The sequence below is a fragment of the Rhineura floridana genome, chromosome 15, assembly GCF_030035675.1.
Source record: "Rhineura floridana isolate rRhiFlo1 chromosome 15, rRhiFlo1.hap2, whole genome shotgun sequence".
Classification (NCBI taxonomy): Eukaryota; Metazoa; Chordata; class Lepidosauria; order Squamata; family Rhineuridae; genus Rhineura; species Rhineura floridana.
This window is the reverse complement of record NC_084494.1, coordinates 25,188,376-25,206,830: the sequence shown is the minus strand read 5'-3', so window position 1 is coordinate 25,206,830 and position 18,455 is coordinate 25,188,376. Positions and strand designations below refer to the sequence as shown.

Sequence of the window (18,455 nt, the reverse complement as noted above, 5' to 3'; positions counted from 1 at the left end):
AGGGCCACAGTTTCCCCATCCTTGCTCTAAATAGACCCAGTACCCTCCTGTAACTAAACCTAAGGACATGGAACTGTTGCTGGAAAACTGCAGGAAGATAGTGTGCTCTTGTGCTGAGGTCCTGCTTGTGGGCTTCCCAGGGGCATCTGATTGGCCACTGTAAGAACAGGATGTTGGACTAGATGAGCCACTGGCCTGATCCAGCAGGCTCTTAACAGATGACATATTCTTCCTGTCTTGCCCTCTGTTATCCTCCCCTGTGTTTATGCTTTGTTTGCAAGCCCCTTGGGGCAGGGACCTGCCTGCTCCTTCTTTGTAAAGTACCATAGGTGGTATTCAATATTAGTCCTAATCAGAGTAGACCCACACTGAAGTTGATAGAGGTGGCGAAATCACCAGAAGTGGGTTCAACGGGTCTTCTCTGAGTAGGGCTCAGTTGGAGACAACCCTTGTATGTAGAGATGCAGTATAAATAATAGTTGCATTCACCCAAGTTCTATTCAGAGTAGACCCATTGAAATTAACAAACCTGTTAGTCATGTCCATTCATTTTAATAGGTTCACTCTGAGTAGGATTAGCATAAGATACAGCCCAAAAGAATCATCATCTTCATAACAGCTCTGCCAAGAATGGCACTCCTGTGATCTTGCCTGGGCCGATTAGGACTCCTGCCCTGGGTCAGCTCTGGCTTTGAGGGCACTTTGGGCAAAGTGCCTGCTGGTGGGGCCTCTCCCCTGTTAGGGGATCCTGGTGGGCCTACCTGGCAGGGACAGGCAACAATAATCTGGGCACCACTGGGCAGGCTGGGGCTAGCCTCCATTTTAGTTTCCCACAATGCCCCTGGTGTAGCACTGCTTAGAGCATCGGGCTAAGAAAAGGATAATTAAAGGGGAACCCAGAGCAGACATCCATGGTGAGCCCTCCTGGGACCCCAGCAGCTGCCTGAGGATGCCTAGTGGTGGTGACCAGCCTGGCTAGCGTCAAAGTTGGAGCTGGGAGATCTGTGTTCATGTCTTAGCCACAAAGCTCACTTGCGCAAATCACTGGCTCTCTGCAAGACCCCCATCGCAGGTAGTTGCAGCAACAGGATGGGATAATAAACCCTTGCAGATTGCTCTGAACCCCTTGAAGAAAGGGCAGGGCTACCCATTGCCATAACTGAAAATAAAATACTTTTTAAAACATGACTTCTCCCCATTAGAAGTCCTGCCCATCCTGGTTTTGGGCGCGTTGGCTGCCTCCGGGGTTGCGGCTCTCCTGTTCCTGGTGGTCTTTGTCTCTCTCTGCTACCGGCGCAAGCGCTGTGGAAAAGGTGAGGATCCCCACACCCTCCTCTTCCTCCTGATTTGTAGACTGTTCCATACTTGAAGTGCACCTGGAAGACTAAAGAGCGCCTAGGGACACTATGGTGCTGGTACAGCATGTGGCTTGTGTTTACAGGAGGTGACACATACGCTAGCCAGAATAGCACAGCAGGGAGGCTGTAGAGCTGTATGTATGAGGTCAAGTCCCAGCAGGGGGCTTTCTGTCATTACCAGGGAGGGACTGTAGCTCAAGTGCACATGCTGCACACGGAGAAACCTCCAGGTTCTATTGCCAACATCTCCCGGTTCAAAAGGGGCTCAAAACCCTTTGCCTAGAGAGCCGCTGCCAATCAGAGCAGGCAAGATGGCACCAGATGGTGTGACTAGTTGTAAGGCAGCTTCATCAAGGGTGCCTCCAGACTGTCAGTATTTTGCAGGAGGGATTGAGGCACATACCAGGAAATTTAAGTTTGCACAATTAAAAAAATGGATTAAAGCCCTCTGTTGCCCTAGCGCAGGGGTGAGGGAACCTTTGGCCTTTCGGATGCTGCTGAACTGCAGCTCGTGTTGGCCTCAGCAAGCATGGCCAATGGCCAGGAATGATGGGAGTTGTAGTTCAGCAACCTCTGGAGGGCCAAAGGTTCCCCACACCTGTCCTAGTGCAAGAAATCTGCTTTTAGAAAGAAACGGACTTTTTTCTGGTTCAGAAAGTGATGGGAAAATGCCTTGGAAAATGTGGGACGAACAACTGATTAACAAGAAGATGAATGAATATACGTCATATAACTTGCCCTGCCAACAAATCTCAATGAATGCGCAGTAAAGACCGGATACAATCCAACCTTTGTGTCAGCTTTGTACGGGTCATTCAGGACGAATGCTCAATGAATAGGTTGTCTGGAGGAGCCCCAAGTGGAATGATATGTTTGCCCAGGTGTTCCATACTAGGGTTGGCATGTAAACAAGTCTGAAGGCACACAGGAAGCTGCCTTATTCCAGGTCAGGGTGAGGGCCTGGGGCGAAATTTGGTTCTGTTCCTTACCTAACTTGCACTCCCCAATGCACTGCATGAGCTAAAATGCAACCATCCTTTAAAACTCTGCATTTTGTGAGGCGGTTCTTCAGCCAAAACGTGTGCAAAAATGCATATATTAGGAGACAGTGTCAGACTAATGACCCATTTGGCTCAGGGTCGTTGACACTGACTGGCAGCAGTTCTCCAGGTTTTCAGATGCAATTTTCTCTCAGCCCTACCTGGAGACGCTGGGGATTGAATCTGAAACCTCCTGCAGGCAAAGTGCTTTGCCATTGAGCCATGGCTCTTCCTCCTTTGCAAACGGGAGCAGACGTTTAAGGAAGCACAAGAGAGTCGAGAGTCTTCTCCAGATTCTATCATGTGTGCCTCCATCCAAAAGCACAAGCTCTGGGAGGCTGGCAAGGCCCTCATCCATCTCTGGGTGTGGAACTGCAATCAGTGAACGCAGTATTCATTTCTGTATCTGCCCAATGGTTCCTTCTTCAGCCAAGCGGGGAACGCAGCTCTCCAAGGCAGACATCCTAGTGCAGATCACTACAACTGAGAGCAGCCCCAGCCGGCCGAGTGAGACAGAAGACGATGGCAAGGAACCTATGGTGAGTAGATCAAGTGTCCCGATGTGCTGTGATCCCTGCCCAAAGACCTAGAAGGTACTGCATATAAAGAAAAGCACTCTGCTGGGGTTTCCTCCCACCAGCCCCGGGATAGCCAAGGTGGTGCTCTCCACACCGCTCATCATCCCCTGCTGGCATTGCCAACAGCCAGGGATGATGAGAGTTGTGGTCCAAAATGCCTGGAGGGCACCATGTTAGCTATCCTCGTGCTAGGCTACGGAAGAGGGTGCAGAACCTCCCACCCTCCAGATGTTCTTGGACTCCAGCTCCCATCAGGCCCACCCAGCATGGCCAATGGTCAGGGATGATGGGAATTATAGTCCAGTAATATCTGGCCACAGGTTCTTCACCCTTGCTACAAAGATTCCTATGTCTACACTGTATAGCGCCAAGAGTTCAGCCTGCGCATAACACAAGTAGAGCCCTTCCCCATCACACTGAGGGTTCCTCTAGCCCAGCATCCTTTTTCTATCAGTGGACAATCAAAAGTCCATAAGCAGAGCATGTTTTATGCCCCTAGCATCTGGTTTTCAAAAGTACAAGTGGGATCTGGCTTTCAAAAGTACAAGTGAGTTTTCAAAAGTACAAGTGCGTTGTGGAGTACTACTCTGCAGGGTGCCAGCCAGCCAGCCAGCCATGCCATTTTCCAAGATATTCCATTCCATTCCTCCTCCTACCTGGTTTTCCATTTTTCTCCCAACTCACTTTGTTTGCAGTCCATGTGGTGGTTTTTTTATTATTCTCAAATCTCTTTGGGTTGTTTGGGGGTGCCCCCTCCCTTCGGGCTCCCACCCCACCAAGGAGTGGCACTCAGAGCATGAGTTTCCTGTTCACAGATATAAATATTGTTGCATGCACCATATCTCCAAGCGGTGTCAGACTTCCAGGGGTGACAGCGCTTACCCAGAGTTTGGTTTACTTGGAAAGGTCAGTGAAGACTGTGGTATCTTATAAAATATATGGCTTTCATTTACACATGGAGGGGTTCACAACATTAACAGCTCATCAGATTTTGTTCCCCATCACCCATTGCACTAGGGATTCAGACAAAGAGGCCTCTCTGTGTGTCTTTTCAGCTTCACCCCCAAGACATGACTAAAAAAAAAAAGACTCTCCTTGGCTGCAGAATGGGAAGGAGGAGGGCCTCTCTCTTCCAAAGAGTTCGAATAGCAACAGGGTTTCTCTTGGCCACATCCCTTTGGATATGCAGATTGACCACTCAATAACCCCATTAACGCCAGGCTGCCGTGGCTAAACTATTACTTTATGCAAAGAAACTGGTTTTCCCAGTTTTTCAGGTCTCTCCACTGCAAACTGTGTCTCTTACAGGCAGACAATTATAAGCTAGAAGGGGTCTCACAGATATTTTCCAAACCCACCCCCATAATCCTGTAACAATATAAATACTGATCTAGATATGATATAATATGACACTGCCTCTGAACATGGCGGCTACATTTAGCTGTCATGGTTAATAGTCCCTAATTCATTCTATCCTCCAAGAATTTTCACCTATCCTTTCTAAAAAGTCATCAAAGCTAAGGGCCATCCCTGCATACTGCAATGGTCAATTTCAATGCTCTAAATAATGCCTTGTCGCAACTCACCTCTTTAATCTGCTCCTGATCAATTTCATCAGGCTTCTCCAAGTTCTAGTATGATGAGAGAGAAAATCTCTCTCCACTTTTTCTATACTGTTTAAAATTCCATAATAATTTGCCTACACTACCTCCTTAGACTGGACCATTGAAGGTTTGGGCTGTTTGCCATGGGGGCTTCCCCTGAAGTCCCCCTTCAAAAAATAGTTTTTGTACTTCTGCAAACCTCAAGGTTCCACCGAACCTCTCTCTTGTACACAGGTGGTGCTGTTTTGGCTACATATGGAACAGCACTCACATCCTGAACATCGGAAATAGAGGGAATGATATAAAGAGAAGACATGAGGAGGTCCTCTCATGGATCACCATTGTCTTGTCTGGTCCTAAGGGACCCAAGAATTCAAGCCAGAACAAGGGCATTTTCTATACGATGCTCACCTTTCCCCCTTCATCTCCCTCCAGGCCACAAGCACTGAGTCTCCAGCTACATCCCACACTGAGCACAGCGAAATCCTAGAGGATGACGAAGGGAGCCAAGAGCTGAAGGTGAGCTCAGCTGGGATTTTGGGAGACTGACAGCTGTACGTGCCCTCCAAAGGCCCTAAGTCAGGGTTGGCCATCCAGTGGCCCTGCAGATGTTGTTACATTCTAACTCCCATCATCCCTGACCGTTGGGGCCACGCTGGCTGGGGCTGATGGGAGTTGGGAGTCCAACAACATCTGGAGGGCCACAGGTTCCCCATCCATGCCTTAAGTGAACATGACACCAAAGACATGTCATGTCCTTTTTGAACCCCTCAGAGACACAAGACCATAACGGCTTTCCTAATTCACACCAAAGGTCCATCTCCTTTCCAGCTGTCTCCAGTAATGCCCCCTCCCTCTAGCCAGATGACTCTAACATGAAAGGTGATGACAGCCATTGTATTCTTTAAAAAAAAAAAAAAAATCTTAACCACCATCAAAGATTTCAAAACATAAATGCAATATTAAAAAAAAACACTAAAATGTCATCTAATATGCCTGGGTGCCAAAAAGATTCTAATATTGTCACCCAACTTGCCTATTTGGGGAGGGCATGCCAGAGTCCAGGTGCCACTGCAGAAAAGGCCCTCTTCTTTGTAAATACATAAGGTAACTCAGTTAAAGAAGGTATTTGCAGATGGGCCTCTACAGAAGATCTTTAATTATTTAATTATTTCCCACATTTATATCCCACTTTTCCTCCAAGGAGCTCACGGTGACATACATGATTCTCCCCTCCCCCATTTCATCCTCACGACAACCCTGTGAGGTAGCTTAGGTGGAGGCACCGTGACTTGCCCAAGGTCACCCAGTGAGCTTCATGGCTGAGTGTGGCCTTGCACCCTGGTCTCCCAAGTCCCAATCCAACACTCTAAACATTATTCTACACTGAACTACAACTTCCATCTTTAGAAAAGGGCAAGGATAGCCGGGTCTGGGGAGAGTCCTCCCTCAGGGACTAGGGTCCCAAGCCAGTTATGGCTTTAGAGGGAGGCACCTGCACCTTGATTGGGGCTCAGAAGTGAAAAGGCAGCCACTGTCATCCTTGCAAAACAGGTGTGATATGTGTAATTCTGGTTGTACCAGTCAGAAATTCTGACAGTCAGTTTCCGCAATAACTGAAGCTTCCAAGTCATTTTTAAGAGGAACCCCATGTATAATCCCTCATCATCATCATTCAAAGTTTGTCCTCAGCATTTTGGTGACATACTGCATCAGAACATGGAGGTTCCATGCTTAGCTCTCATGGCTAATGGCTGCTCATAGACAACATTCATGGAGGATAGGTCTAATTCTTTCTTGAAGCCATCTCAGTCTGCTTTCACGCTGGGCGTTTACTGTGGAACAGCTTTATTCATTCACTTTTTGCAGGGCATCTGCTTGGTGCTGTGTTCAAAAGATCTCCATCCCATGTTTTCCTTGTGGAGCTTCTGGCGTTCTCCCCTCTCTCCCTCTCCCATCCTGCCCCAGAGCTTAGAAAATCCAACTTTCTTAACACAATGGAACAGCTGCTCAGCTTCCTCAGGTGTAGACCACCAATTGTCCAGCTATTCTGTGGCGTTCAGGAGTGGTTGCGGCCTGTATTGATTCATCTAATCATTTCTTTCTCTCTGGGTTGTCATGTAGGAACCAACTCTCATCACTTTAACCCTTACTTTTCTAATAGCATTGCTTTTGTATCTGCTTCTTTTCTTCCCGTAAATTGCTCCAGGATGTGGGGGGGGGCATGATTGGGACAGCAATCAGGGGGAGGGAATATTTAACCCTTCCCACACATCCACCATGGTCCCAATGAAAATCACATACACTGCAACATTTGGGGGTGGGGAAAGGGACAACTGCCAACTTGGCTACAAAATGTTACTTGGATTTCAAAAATCCGGAACCAGATCTGTTACTCCACTTCCACTTTAAAGCACAGTCGGGATGATTGGGTTCCAGTAAATTCTCCACATTTGGAAGCAGCCTAACCCAGTGCATCCCCACCCCCACCCACCCCCATCATCATTTTGCGGCAAAGAAATTCTGCATAGGAAACTGCCTTATATCTAGTCAGACTACTGGCCCAGACCATTATGTGCTGGTGACTTCCCCAATTTAACAAGTCTTTTTTTTTTTTAGTTTATTGATTATATTTTATTCCTCCTTTCTCCAATGAGCTCAGAGCGGTGGGCCAGGATCTCTTCTTGATCATCCCAGAGTGCAGAACATGGAATAACGGGCTCAAGTTACAGGAAGCCAGATTTCAGCTGAAAAGCAAGAAAAACTTCCTAACTGTTAGAGCACTACAACAATGGAACCAATGACCTAGGGAGGTGGTGGGCTCTCCAACACTAGAGGCATTCAAGAGGCACCTGGATGCCATTATGCTGCTCTAAAAGTCACGGCTTTGCCCAAAGTATCCTGGGAACTTTAGTTTGTGAAGGGTACAGAGAGATGTTAGGAGATCTCTGTTCCCCTCGCAAAGCTACAATTCCCAGAGTTCCTTGGGAAGAGGGATGGGAACGGTAGTTCTGTATGGGGAATAAGGGTCTCCTAACACCTTTCCACACCCTTAACAAGTTGCATTTCCCAGGATTCTTCGGGGAAAGCCATGACTGGTAAAGCAGCATAAGAATGTGTTAAATGTATGATGCGGATGTAACCAAGTGGTGATTTGATCCTGAGTCCTAGTCCAACGCTCTAGCCACTACACCACACTATCAATTGGCCCTCAAGTCCTTGAGAGCATATCATGAAACTTGCTTTACTAGCACTTCAACAGACTTTTTTCCCCTTCTTTAGGATCCCACCAATGGCTACTACAAGGTCCGTGCCCATGAGGAACCATGTTTGGGTAGCAGCTTCTCAGAATACACGCCAGCCCCCCGCCCCTTGTTCGGGGCAACTTCTCTATACCCTTCCACAGGGCCAGTCCAGCCCAAGCTGTATGAATATGCTCACCGCTACACCCTGGGCACACCTGGCTCCCGGTCGACCTATGACCCCCATGAGCGCCTTTTCCCTCAGGAGAGTGTGTACAGTGGGACGGCCTACCTCACTGCCCCCTACAGCCGGGCCTTCACCAGCTACGTCAAACCTAGCAGCTACGAAAAGGCCGAGAGCGGGTATGAGCAGTCGGACCAGGCCAGCAAGGCCTCTGGCTGTTCGCGTTTCTCTTACACCTCCTTGTCCCAGCAGTCTGACTATGGGCGCCCCGCTCATCAGCGCATGCAGACCCACGTATGACTCACACCTGCGCCCTGCCAAACTCCAACCCCCTCCAAAGAAAGAAAAAAGGGAACAGACTTAGCTCACTTGTGGCTAACCAAACCACCGGAGTGATAGACTCGATGTCCTGGACTCTTCTTGAAGACACCAAATTCTCATTGTCAGGGGAAGATGGCAAGTAATTTGCTTGGCAATCCACGGTGACATCCAAGAAGGCCAACAGCCTGACTGCCATAATCTAACTGAGACCAGGCCCATCCCTTTTGGCTGCAAGGAAACCAATATCCTGCCTGCATTCGTGTCAGGATGTGAAAAGTGGATATTGGCAGAAGGTGCACCGCTTCTGCTGAGACTGAGGACAGATTGATTTTCAGGGATCATGCCTTGGCCTGGAAGAATCTGGATTCAAAATGGTGGATATTGCTGGCTGTTAGACAAAAGCCTTGGTGTAAGAAGCCAGTGGATGCTCAAAATGGCGCACAATATGGTGCTGAATCAGCCTCGGCGATGGGTCTAAGTGATGCCTGTTCTCTCTCCCCCCCCAACAGAGTTGCCCCAGGGCAGGCCCCTGCCACAAAGGCAAGATTCTCCGCTGGTCGCATGATTCTGGGAAATCTCTAAGCATGGGCTCTAGTGCTTGCATTGAAAATTTTTCCTGGCTTGATGCTTTGGTTTAAATAATTCCTGCTGACCCCTATTTACCTGTCCCTTTTAATTAAAAAGCAAACAAACCAACCTGGTGCCCTGCATCTAATGGGAAGGCACCTGCACTACACCAAGTTGACAAGGAGGTGGCAGTAGTGTTCAATATTTATACCATTTATAGACTTGCCAGGAATCTGTTCTTCCGCCCAACCATTAAAATTGACAGGACAATGTTGAAAATTAAAATCCAATTATTAAAAAAGCCAAGGGTGGAGCATTAGAGAATGCAGGAAGCCAAAAGCCAATGGGATCTGTTGATTTCATTTGTGGGATTTAAAAAAAAATAAGTTATTCCTTGTCATTACTTTTTGCCTTAAGTGTATTTCTCTGCTGTTGATGTTTTTGACTTTTTTCCTTCTTGTTGTTTTGATCTTTCCAGAATCACTGGGGGTGGTTTACTTTTTGTTTGGTTTGATTTCTTTTTGTATTTTGCTCTTTTATGAGACTGGGATTTCCCAGTGGCACACTATGATCATGCCTGCTTGAGTGTGTCATGCTTTGTATAAGTAAAGGGGGAACTGTAAATGTATTGCCTACTGCAGAATTCAAATATTTATATTTAATTTTAAAAACAGGAATAGACTGATGCTTTTATTATTTCAGCCTCCTGTGTGAGGCAACAGGATAGAGACTGTAAATACACATAGGTCATAATTTTCTAGGAATCCAGGAAGCTACCTTATATGAGGTCAAGCTGGGGCCCCGTCTGCACTGTACATTTAAAGTAGTATTATACCACTTTAAACAGTCATGGCTTCTCCACACACACACACACATGGATCCTGGGCGCTGAGAGTTGTTAGGAGACACCTATTCCCCTCACAGAGCCAGAGGGTTATCTTCGACTAATGTTTACTGAGTACTCGGAGTACACCTCTTAAAATGGGCCTAAGTTAGTCATGGTCATTCATTTCAGTGGGTCTACTCTGAGTAAACATTAATTGAATACAACCCACAAGTGTGACATCAACACTTTGGAATTCCTTCCCTTTAAATATTAGACAGGCACCACCATCTCTGTTATCTTTTCAGCGCCTACTGAAGACCTTTCTCTTTCAATAAGCCTTTTAAGTGGAGACCTTATCCCAGTCTGCGTCTGTAATGGCATTAATTTTAAGATGTTTTTAAAACTTTTTTAAAAAAAGATATTTTTAAGATTCTTGTTTTAATATACTTTTAAGATGTTTTGTTTTCATATGTTTTAAAATATTTTGTTTTTAAGATATTTTAGAGTGCTTTTAGTACTTTTGTTTGCCACCCTGGGCTCCTTCTGGAAGGGTGGGCTATAAGTCTAATTAATAAAAAAACAATTTCCAGAGTTCCCTGTGAAGCGGGATTGATTGTTAAGCCACTCTGAAAATTGTAGCTCTGTGAAGGGACTCTCCCAACCCTTTAGAAACTATATTTCCCAGGATTCTGGAGCGGAAGCCATGACTGTTTAAAGTAGTATGACACTGCTTTAAATTTAAAGCACACAGAGAGCAAAAGATTTGCTTGGTAATCTACACATAAGCGGAAAGTTTTTCTTCCTGTTTCAGCTTTTCTTCCATTTCAAAGGTATTTCGCAGCTCTTCCGTTGTAGCAATGCTCCTTGTGAAACCAGATGGGTGGGTGGGTGGGCGGGTCTCTGCAAAAGAACCGGGGGTGGGGGAGGTGTTATTCATGAATATCTCTACTTCTCATTAGCATTATATCAGCCATACAATTACATTGTTGAAAGAGTGTCTTTTTTTTTTTAATCGCATTCCAAAAATAGCATTCTGCATCACTGCCACTATACAACTTGCAGGCTAAGGGTCATATTCAGTGCTGGGCCTACTCAGGGTAGACCCATTGAAATTAATGGACATAAGTTAAGTCCATGAATTTCAATGGGACTATTCTGTGTAAAACATAGTTAAAGACAACCCTAAGGCTTTATGACTGGTGTGGGGAAACATTGACCCTCCAGATGTTAATGAACTACAGTGCTCATATCCTTGGCCATTGGCCATGCTTGCTGGGTCTTATGGGAGTTGGAGGCCTGCAACATCTGGAGAGCCCAAAGTTACCCACACCTGCTTTATGGCAAGACCAAAAACTGTGAAGGGGGGAGAGTATGAGCCAGTTTTTGTGAAACTGTAACACTGAGACATTGCAGATGGGTATGTTCAGACAAGTGATCTGAACTGCACCAATATGTGCACACCAGAAAGCTAAAAATGACCCCTTGGTGAATGGGTGGATGCACAATGGTGAAACTCCTAAGGTTGCCAATTGACCAGAAAAATAGCCTGGCCTGCTCTTGTATCATTTAATAGTGACTTGAAGTACAGCAATCAGCAGGGGCAATGTTTCACAAGGTAGAGATAATAACCATTCTCGCTTGCACATAACTACTGTTTATTGTTGTTATGTTTATATAGTGTCAACTGTGTGCATGGTGCTTTCAAGGGTATAAGAAGGCAGCTCCCTGCCCCAAGGAGCCTACAATCTAACATTGCACAAAGTGAAAACAGTGGAAAGGAAGGGAGTGGAAGCAGGGTAAACAGAAAAGCAATGTGCAAATTTATCAGTTACATGAGCTTAGGCTTAGTTACAAGTTGAGTTACAGTAAGGCATGGGAGCTAGGAGCTTGATTAATTCTTCGCTATCGGGGGAAGGATTGTAGCTCAGTGGTAGAGCATATGCTTTGCATGCAGAAGGTCCAATCCCTGGCGTAGGAGGAAGCTGCCTTATACAGAATCAGACCATTGGTCCATCTAACTCAGTATTGTCTACACTGACTGACAGAAGCTCTCCAGGATTTCAGGAAGGAGTCTCTCCCAGCCCTACTTGGAGACGCCCAGGATTGATCCTGGGACCTTCTGCATGCAAAGCCGATGCTCTACCAGTGAGCTACAAGCTACAGGCATCTCCCGATAGGGCCAAGAATGTTCCCCGCCTGAAACCCTGGAAAGCAACTACCAGTCAGTGCAGACAGTATTGAACTAGATCAATGGTGTGATTCTTTATAAGGCAGCCTCCTATTTTTGGGGGGGGGCAGGGAGGCTGTAGCTCAGTAATAGAGTAACTATCTTGCATTTATTTATTTTATTTATTAATAAATTTATATCCCACCTTTCTTCCCAGTTGGAGTCCAGGGCAACATGCAAGAGGTCCCAGGTTCAATCCCCAGCAGCTCCAGATAGGCCTGCAAAAGACTCCTGGTCTGAAGACAGCCACTGCCAGTCAGTGTAGACAGTACTGCACTAGATGGACCAATGGTCCGACTCAGGAAGACAGGAAGCTGCCTTATACTGTGTGATTATTTAAGTATGCCCCACACCTTCAACTCCCAAGAGTTTTCAGGACGGCAAACAATTCAAGTACATTAATAAAAACAGAAAACATACAATCCTAAAAACATACACAACCAAAATAGCACAAAAGGTCAAATCAAAATCAGAGAGCGGCTCTGCTCAACTGTTTTAAAAATGTAGATGAAGCTCCAGTTGAAGGCACAGCCACATGGGCCAATGGGGCAAGTTGGCCACTCAACAGCCATCTGTTTGTGTTGCTGTGTGACATAAAATAATCCTTACTCCTCGGCCTCAGGCAAGCCAGCACCTCCCCACTAATTAGCTTTGGCCACTGAGTAAAATCATCAGAACGTAAGAAGAGCCTGGCTGCTGGTTCAGGCCAGTGGCCCATCTAGTCCAGCATCCTGTTCTCACAGTGGCCAACCTGATGCTTATGGGAAGTCCGCAAGCAGGACCTGCGCACAAGAGCACTCTCCTCCTGCGGTTTCCAGCAACTGCTATACTCAACCTGCAACCAAGAAAGGCCAATTCTGTAAGCTTACATGAAGAAGAATCAACGACGCACGTGATGCAATTTTCAAAAAATAACCATACGAGTTGATGATTATTACATCTTGATGCATTAATCAAACACCATGGATTTATTAGATCCTTTGATGGGCCGAAGCACAGACAGGACCTTGTCACATGGCCAGTGGATTTAGCACAGAGCTGTGGCAAGTCACTTTTGTAGATCACACCTGGGATGAAGCTGTCAACATACATTGGGAAGCACTGGTCCTTTGGATCTTTAAAAAGTAGCAAAAATGGTTTTCCCCCCTTCCAGAGACACAAGATTGCTCTCCCATTTTGAGGGCCCTTTATTTTTATTCCTACGGTTTTGTTGTTTTGAAATTGGTATGTTTTCCCCACTCACCTACCAACAGGTTGCCTACTTTTTTCTTGCAAGTGTGCCTGCACAAATGTAACTGGTGGGTTTTTTCTTCATCACTCCCCTTCCATGTCAGGAAAAACTGCTTTTTGTGTCTGTCCTTGTGGGGGGAGGCTGCCTGTAGGGCATTGGATTCCTGCCAGAAGAGAAGCTGGCAAACTTGCACTCCCATCTCATTTGATTCGCCTCCTCTCCCTTAAACAGGGACAGGATGTTGCTCTCTATTCCCATGGGCACAAACAGAGCAGGAAGAGAAAAGTGCACCGTTTTTATCATCTGGGAAGATCCTGATTCTCCCCTCCAGGGCTTCTTCCACAACAGCTGGCAGACGGTGACTTCATTCATCCCACCGTGGCATGTCATGCAATATCAAGTCATCATCGGTAAAGGGCTGCCAGGGGTGACGAACTATAAAAAAACTGGTCTCTGTTGTCTACGGCTGCAGGAAGGGGGAGGCAACGGGCAGCCTGGGAATGAGTTGAGCGATCCTTCCAGCATTGGTCTTTGGAGGCTTGTGTGTAAATTGTCCAGAGAAACACTGCTGAACCTAGGAAGTTGCCTTATCCTGAGTCAGACCCATTGGTCCATCAAGCTTAGTATTGTCTACACTGACTGGGAGTGGCTCTCCAGGTTTTCAGACAGGATTCTGTCCCTGGCCTGTCTGGAGATGCCAGGGATTGAACCTAGGATCTTCTGCATGCAAGGCAGAGGCTCTGCCACTGAGCTACGGTCCTTCTCCTAAATCCCCATATGTCTCATACTATTGCTATCTAATGCGTATTCCATGAAGCCAGAGGATTATGTCCAACCTCCCTCTTGGAGCAGAGGGAACCTAATAGGAAGCCCACTTTTTCCTCAAGTGCCCTCCTTGCTCAATGATCCTATGCTCATTCAAGTATGTGTTTTATAACCATGAAGTCCTTAGTACAGGACCGGGGCACCTTTCTCAGGTCAAGGGCCACATTCCCTTGTAGGAAAGCTTCCAGGGGCTGCATGCCAGTGATGCACATGGCCAGAGACAAAACATGGCTTGAGCAATAGTTGTGACAGCACACTAATTACTTTCCAGCCATGCAAAAAGTCAGGTTTCTATCATCCCTGTACCCCCATTTCCCAACTTCAATGTACCATTTATCCCGCAAGAGGGTAAATAAATCTGCATGCATGAGTCTGACTGCAATCACGCACATGCACACAATTTGTCAAATGGACACTGATATTGTTGAGTTTTCTGCAAATTTAGAAAAAAGACGTGCACACACCCAAAAAAGAGCATAAATGCAATGCTGATCACGTAGGTCAATGCTGCCAGCTTTACCAGTGACAATGAACTACCATACGTCTGGAACTGCGCTGGGGAAGAGATGGCAGGATGCAGAGGAGAAAGGGTAACTTTTTTGTCTGCTGCTATACCATGGAATTTTAAGGTACAAGGCAGATCTCCAGATTGCAGCTCAAACTTCATGCACGTGGCAAATTTCATAGGTTAGGCCTCTTCACAGCTAGACCCTGCACGCAGAAACAGTCCAAAACAGCAAGGAGCCCACTCCTTAAGGGCAAGGAAGGTTTTCTGCATTCAGGGTAGAAACACCTACTGTCCTGCTAATTTCAGTTCATCTCCACCTCTCTCTTCTGAAAATGGGAGCACATGATGCTTGTCAAGCCCTGCCCCTTTTTACTGTAAAACGTTGTGGGATCAGCTTGAGATTTTGCAACTGATCGGCAGATCAACCCTCCAGGTGTGGCTAATAGAAACTCTTTGCTGTAGGTGACTAGTGTGTTCACAGCCTTTGTCTCATCTCCACCAGACACTGAACAGGTGATATGTGGTGATTGAACTGACACTAATCAACATCTGTTTGGTAAAATGCCTACAATGTAGGCACATGAGGTTTGTGTTCAGTGCATGCATACATGCTGCATGAACACACAGCAAGTTGCCGGATGCAAGGATTTTTTTTTCTCGGTTTAGAGAAATCCCAAAGGGCATTCTGTGGCTTCTTTTTCAAACACAGGTCATTCTTGCTGGCAAGAGCAACAGGCTGCGATTTAGCAAACCACACAGCTTCACCCTGTCAGCCGTGGAAGGCAAAAAAAGTCCTCTGCCTTCTGTAAGTAGCCCATGTTTCGCTCACTGTACTAGCAAGCTAGATTGTGGCCACTGGCTGCAGCAGTGCCAATAGACCACACTGCAGCGCTCCGTAATGCATTCTGCTGAACACTGTCGGACATCATAACAATAGCGGAGAGCAGCTGGGTCCCTGCTCTGTGAGTGTTTGTTCATATAGTTGTGTCAGCATCACAAGGCAGAAATGAGTAACTGAACATTGTGCTTCCCATGGTGCTCGCTGGCACCGAAGCCGGAGGGCACTCTTACTCTTTAAGGGGATCACATCTTGATGTTTGGCATAGAGGGCTTCAGCTTCCTCATTGTTACTGCTTCACATCGTGGTTTGCAGCCAGTTTCGAGAAAAAAAAATGAAAAACTATGGCTGAACTAGGGATGTTTGAGGAATTTGATCTGTGCAAATCTCTTTTTTTTTTTTCAATAATTTTTATTCAGATTTTCATAAAACATACAAGACAAAATCATAAAACATTCAAAGACAAAAAACAAAATCAAAAATAGTTAAACAAAAAGAAAAAAAGAAAAAAAAAACAAAAATAAAAAATAAAGAGTAAAATATTGACTTCCCATTTGTCAAAGATCAAATCAGTTATAAGTCTATAATATATAACAATCCTGTCTCTTAAGTCATATTATAAAATCACTTTCCTCCAGTAGTTATCTTACTTAATCATCAAATCTCATAAACATTACTTTATTCTTTCCACAAAAAGTCAAAGAGAGGTTTCAATTCTTTAAGAAATATATCTATCAATTTTTTTTTCCAGATAAGCATATCGATTAATCCATCTCATTACTAATTATGATAATCTTATTGTCATAACCATAGTCAAAATAAACATTTCAATTAATCCATCACATCAGAATCTGTTAGGTTCAGTAATTTCAGTAGCCATTGTTCTATTATCCCTATTCCATTTTCCATCTTCCATCTTCAGTAGTCTTGTTAAGTCCAGTAATTTCAGTATCCAATCTTCCATTATCAGTATTCCATAATAATCTTGCTGTCAAAGCCATAGTCATATAGTAAGAGTCTGATGGGAATTACCTCTATCCCAAATATTTTCTTGCCATCCATTCTGAATAGGTTGCTGAAATACAGCTGTAAAATCATATCTCTGTTCTTTTTTTCAAAATACACTGGGTCATCTCTTGAAAGTTTTTCCATTGTCACATGGCTGCAGTTAATTCCATAGATTTTCTCTATATTGGGCTCCATCACATCATTCCAGTCCAGAAGATTATCCATGCCATTGATAACTTTATCTCTAGAATCTTCATTAATTTCTTCAGAGATAACATTGAGTTCCAAACAATAGATTTTATTTCTAAAGTCCATAGACTCCAAATCTTGTTCCTGTTCCACGTTTGTTCCAATCTCCGGGATCTCCTCTCTCACAGGGACCCCTGTTCCAGTCTCCAGGGTCTCCTCTCTCACAGGGACCCCTGTTCCAGTCTCCAGGGTCTCCTCTCTCACAAGGACCCCTATGTCTTTAATCTCCTGTGTCTCCAAACAATAGATTTTGTTTCTAAAGTCCATAGACTCCAAATCTTTTTCCTGTTCCACGTTTGTTCCAATCTCCGGGGTCTCCTCTCTCACAGGGACCCCTTCCAGGGTCACCTCTCTCACAGGGACCCCTATATCTTTAATCTCCTGCTTCATTTTACTCAATTCAATTTTCAGCTCCTTACAACCCTGTCGCAGGTTTTGTTTCGTTATCTCAATCTCATCCATTATTTTCTGAAACATAGTTATTTCCAGCTTCTCAGCCACTTTCTTAATTGCCATTTTAAAAGAAAAATATAGGAAAACCACTTCTTATTTCAGCAACAATTGGGTTAATACTCCAAACTTGGTGACATCACAGTATAAACAGAGCAGACAGCCTTATCTCTCCATGCTTAAGTAAACAAAATGCAGTTCCCAGGATCGAAACAATTAATGGCGGTCGTCAGGAAACAGATTCGTCAAAATAAAATAGACCAAAAAGAGAGTAGTCTCAGACAATATAATATTCTTCAAAATAAAAATCTGGAATAGAAATCCCTCTTCTGTGTATATCTTTAGAATGCAAATCCAGGACAGCTTTTTGCAACAAAAACAGAGATAAGCTATTAATTAGTGAGTAGCAGAGAGAAGTTATGGCTCCCCAGTGAGATGTCAAAAACCGATCAATCTGGCAAATCTCTTTTAAACAGCAACAATTTAAGTCAAGTAAAAGAAAAATATAGAAAGAAGGGTGCTTGCCTGTTAGTGCGTTCTCTCTTAGAAGATAAGATGAACGTTCGCTTTATCAGATAGAGCTTGTTGTTGAAAATCCGTCCCACCTTCGTCGGCTGGACCTCGTCCCATAAATTAATGAGATCTGGTCGTCCCAACAAAAATAGGCTTTGAGGTTAATCTCTTCGTTTCTCCCTACCCGGGAGAAGTTTAATCAGTCAAAAAAAAAAAAATCTGACTGATATATCTGAATAAGCTTCTTTTGAGGCAGGAGCCCGTCTCAAAAGCAGGCACAGGCTAAGTCACCCTTCCCGGAAGTCTGATCTGTGCAAATCTCAATACCAACCGTCTTGACCTGCACCTCCCAAACTAATGCGTGGGTTTGGAAAGTGCAAGCGAGTGCTATTGTGCTGATGATCCTGCTTGCGGGCGTCTCATAGGCATTTGATTGCCCACTGTGGGAACAGAATACTGGACTAAATGGGTCTTTTGGTCTGATCCAGCAGGGCTCTTCTGATATTCTCATGGGAGCAGCAATTCTTAATATTTCACACTTCCCCAAACGTTGCAATGCAGTTCTCTGCTAAAATTTTAACAATGCATTTTAAAGTAAGTATTTTAGGAGAAATGTGTATTTTGAGAGATAAAAATGCATTCAGCAACAGACATTCAAACGCCTGTCTTTAAATACAAATGTAAATATGAACTCTCATGTGGATTTTTTTTAAATTGCTGATTATCACAGAAACAGGACAAAACTGATTTAGGAGTGAACACGTGTAAAAGTGACACAGACCAGAAGTTTCTCAACATGAGAGAGGAGAGGAAGGAAGGAAAGGGAGAGAGAACATCAGACTCATCCTAGGTCCAATAAAGCAATGTTTTACTGGACCGAGATTGT

The 18,455-nt window shown here is 45.0% G+C and overlaps 1 protein-coding gene across 1 annotated transcript in view; it reads left to right on the top strand.

The window, feature by feature from the left end:
* Positions 1-9,499, top strand: part of KIRREL2 (kirre like nephrin family adhesion molecule 2) — a 28,658-nt gene extending 19,159 nt beyond the window's left edge. Inside the window, exons 9-12 of the mRNA XM_061596623.1 lie at positions 1,203-1,313; positions 2,828-2,937; positions 5,016-5,099; positions 7,863-9,499. Coding sequence (XP_061452607.1) covers positions 1,203-1,313; positions 2,828-2,937; positions 5,016-5,099; positions 7,863-8,306 — 749 coding nt within the window. The 3' untranslated portion in view covers positions 8,307-9,499. The remainder of the gene's footprint in view (positions 1-1,202; positions 1,314-2,827; positions 2,938-5,015; positions 5,100-7,862) is intronic.
* Positions 9,500-18,455: the final 8,956 nt, after the last annotated feature.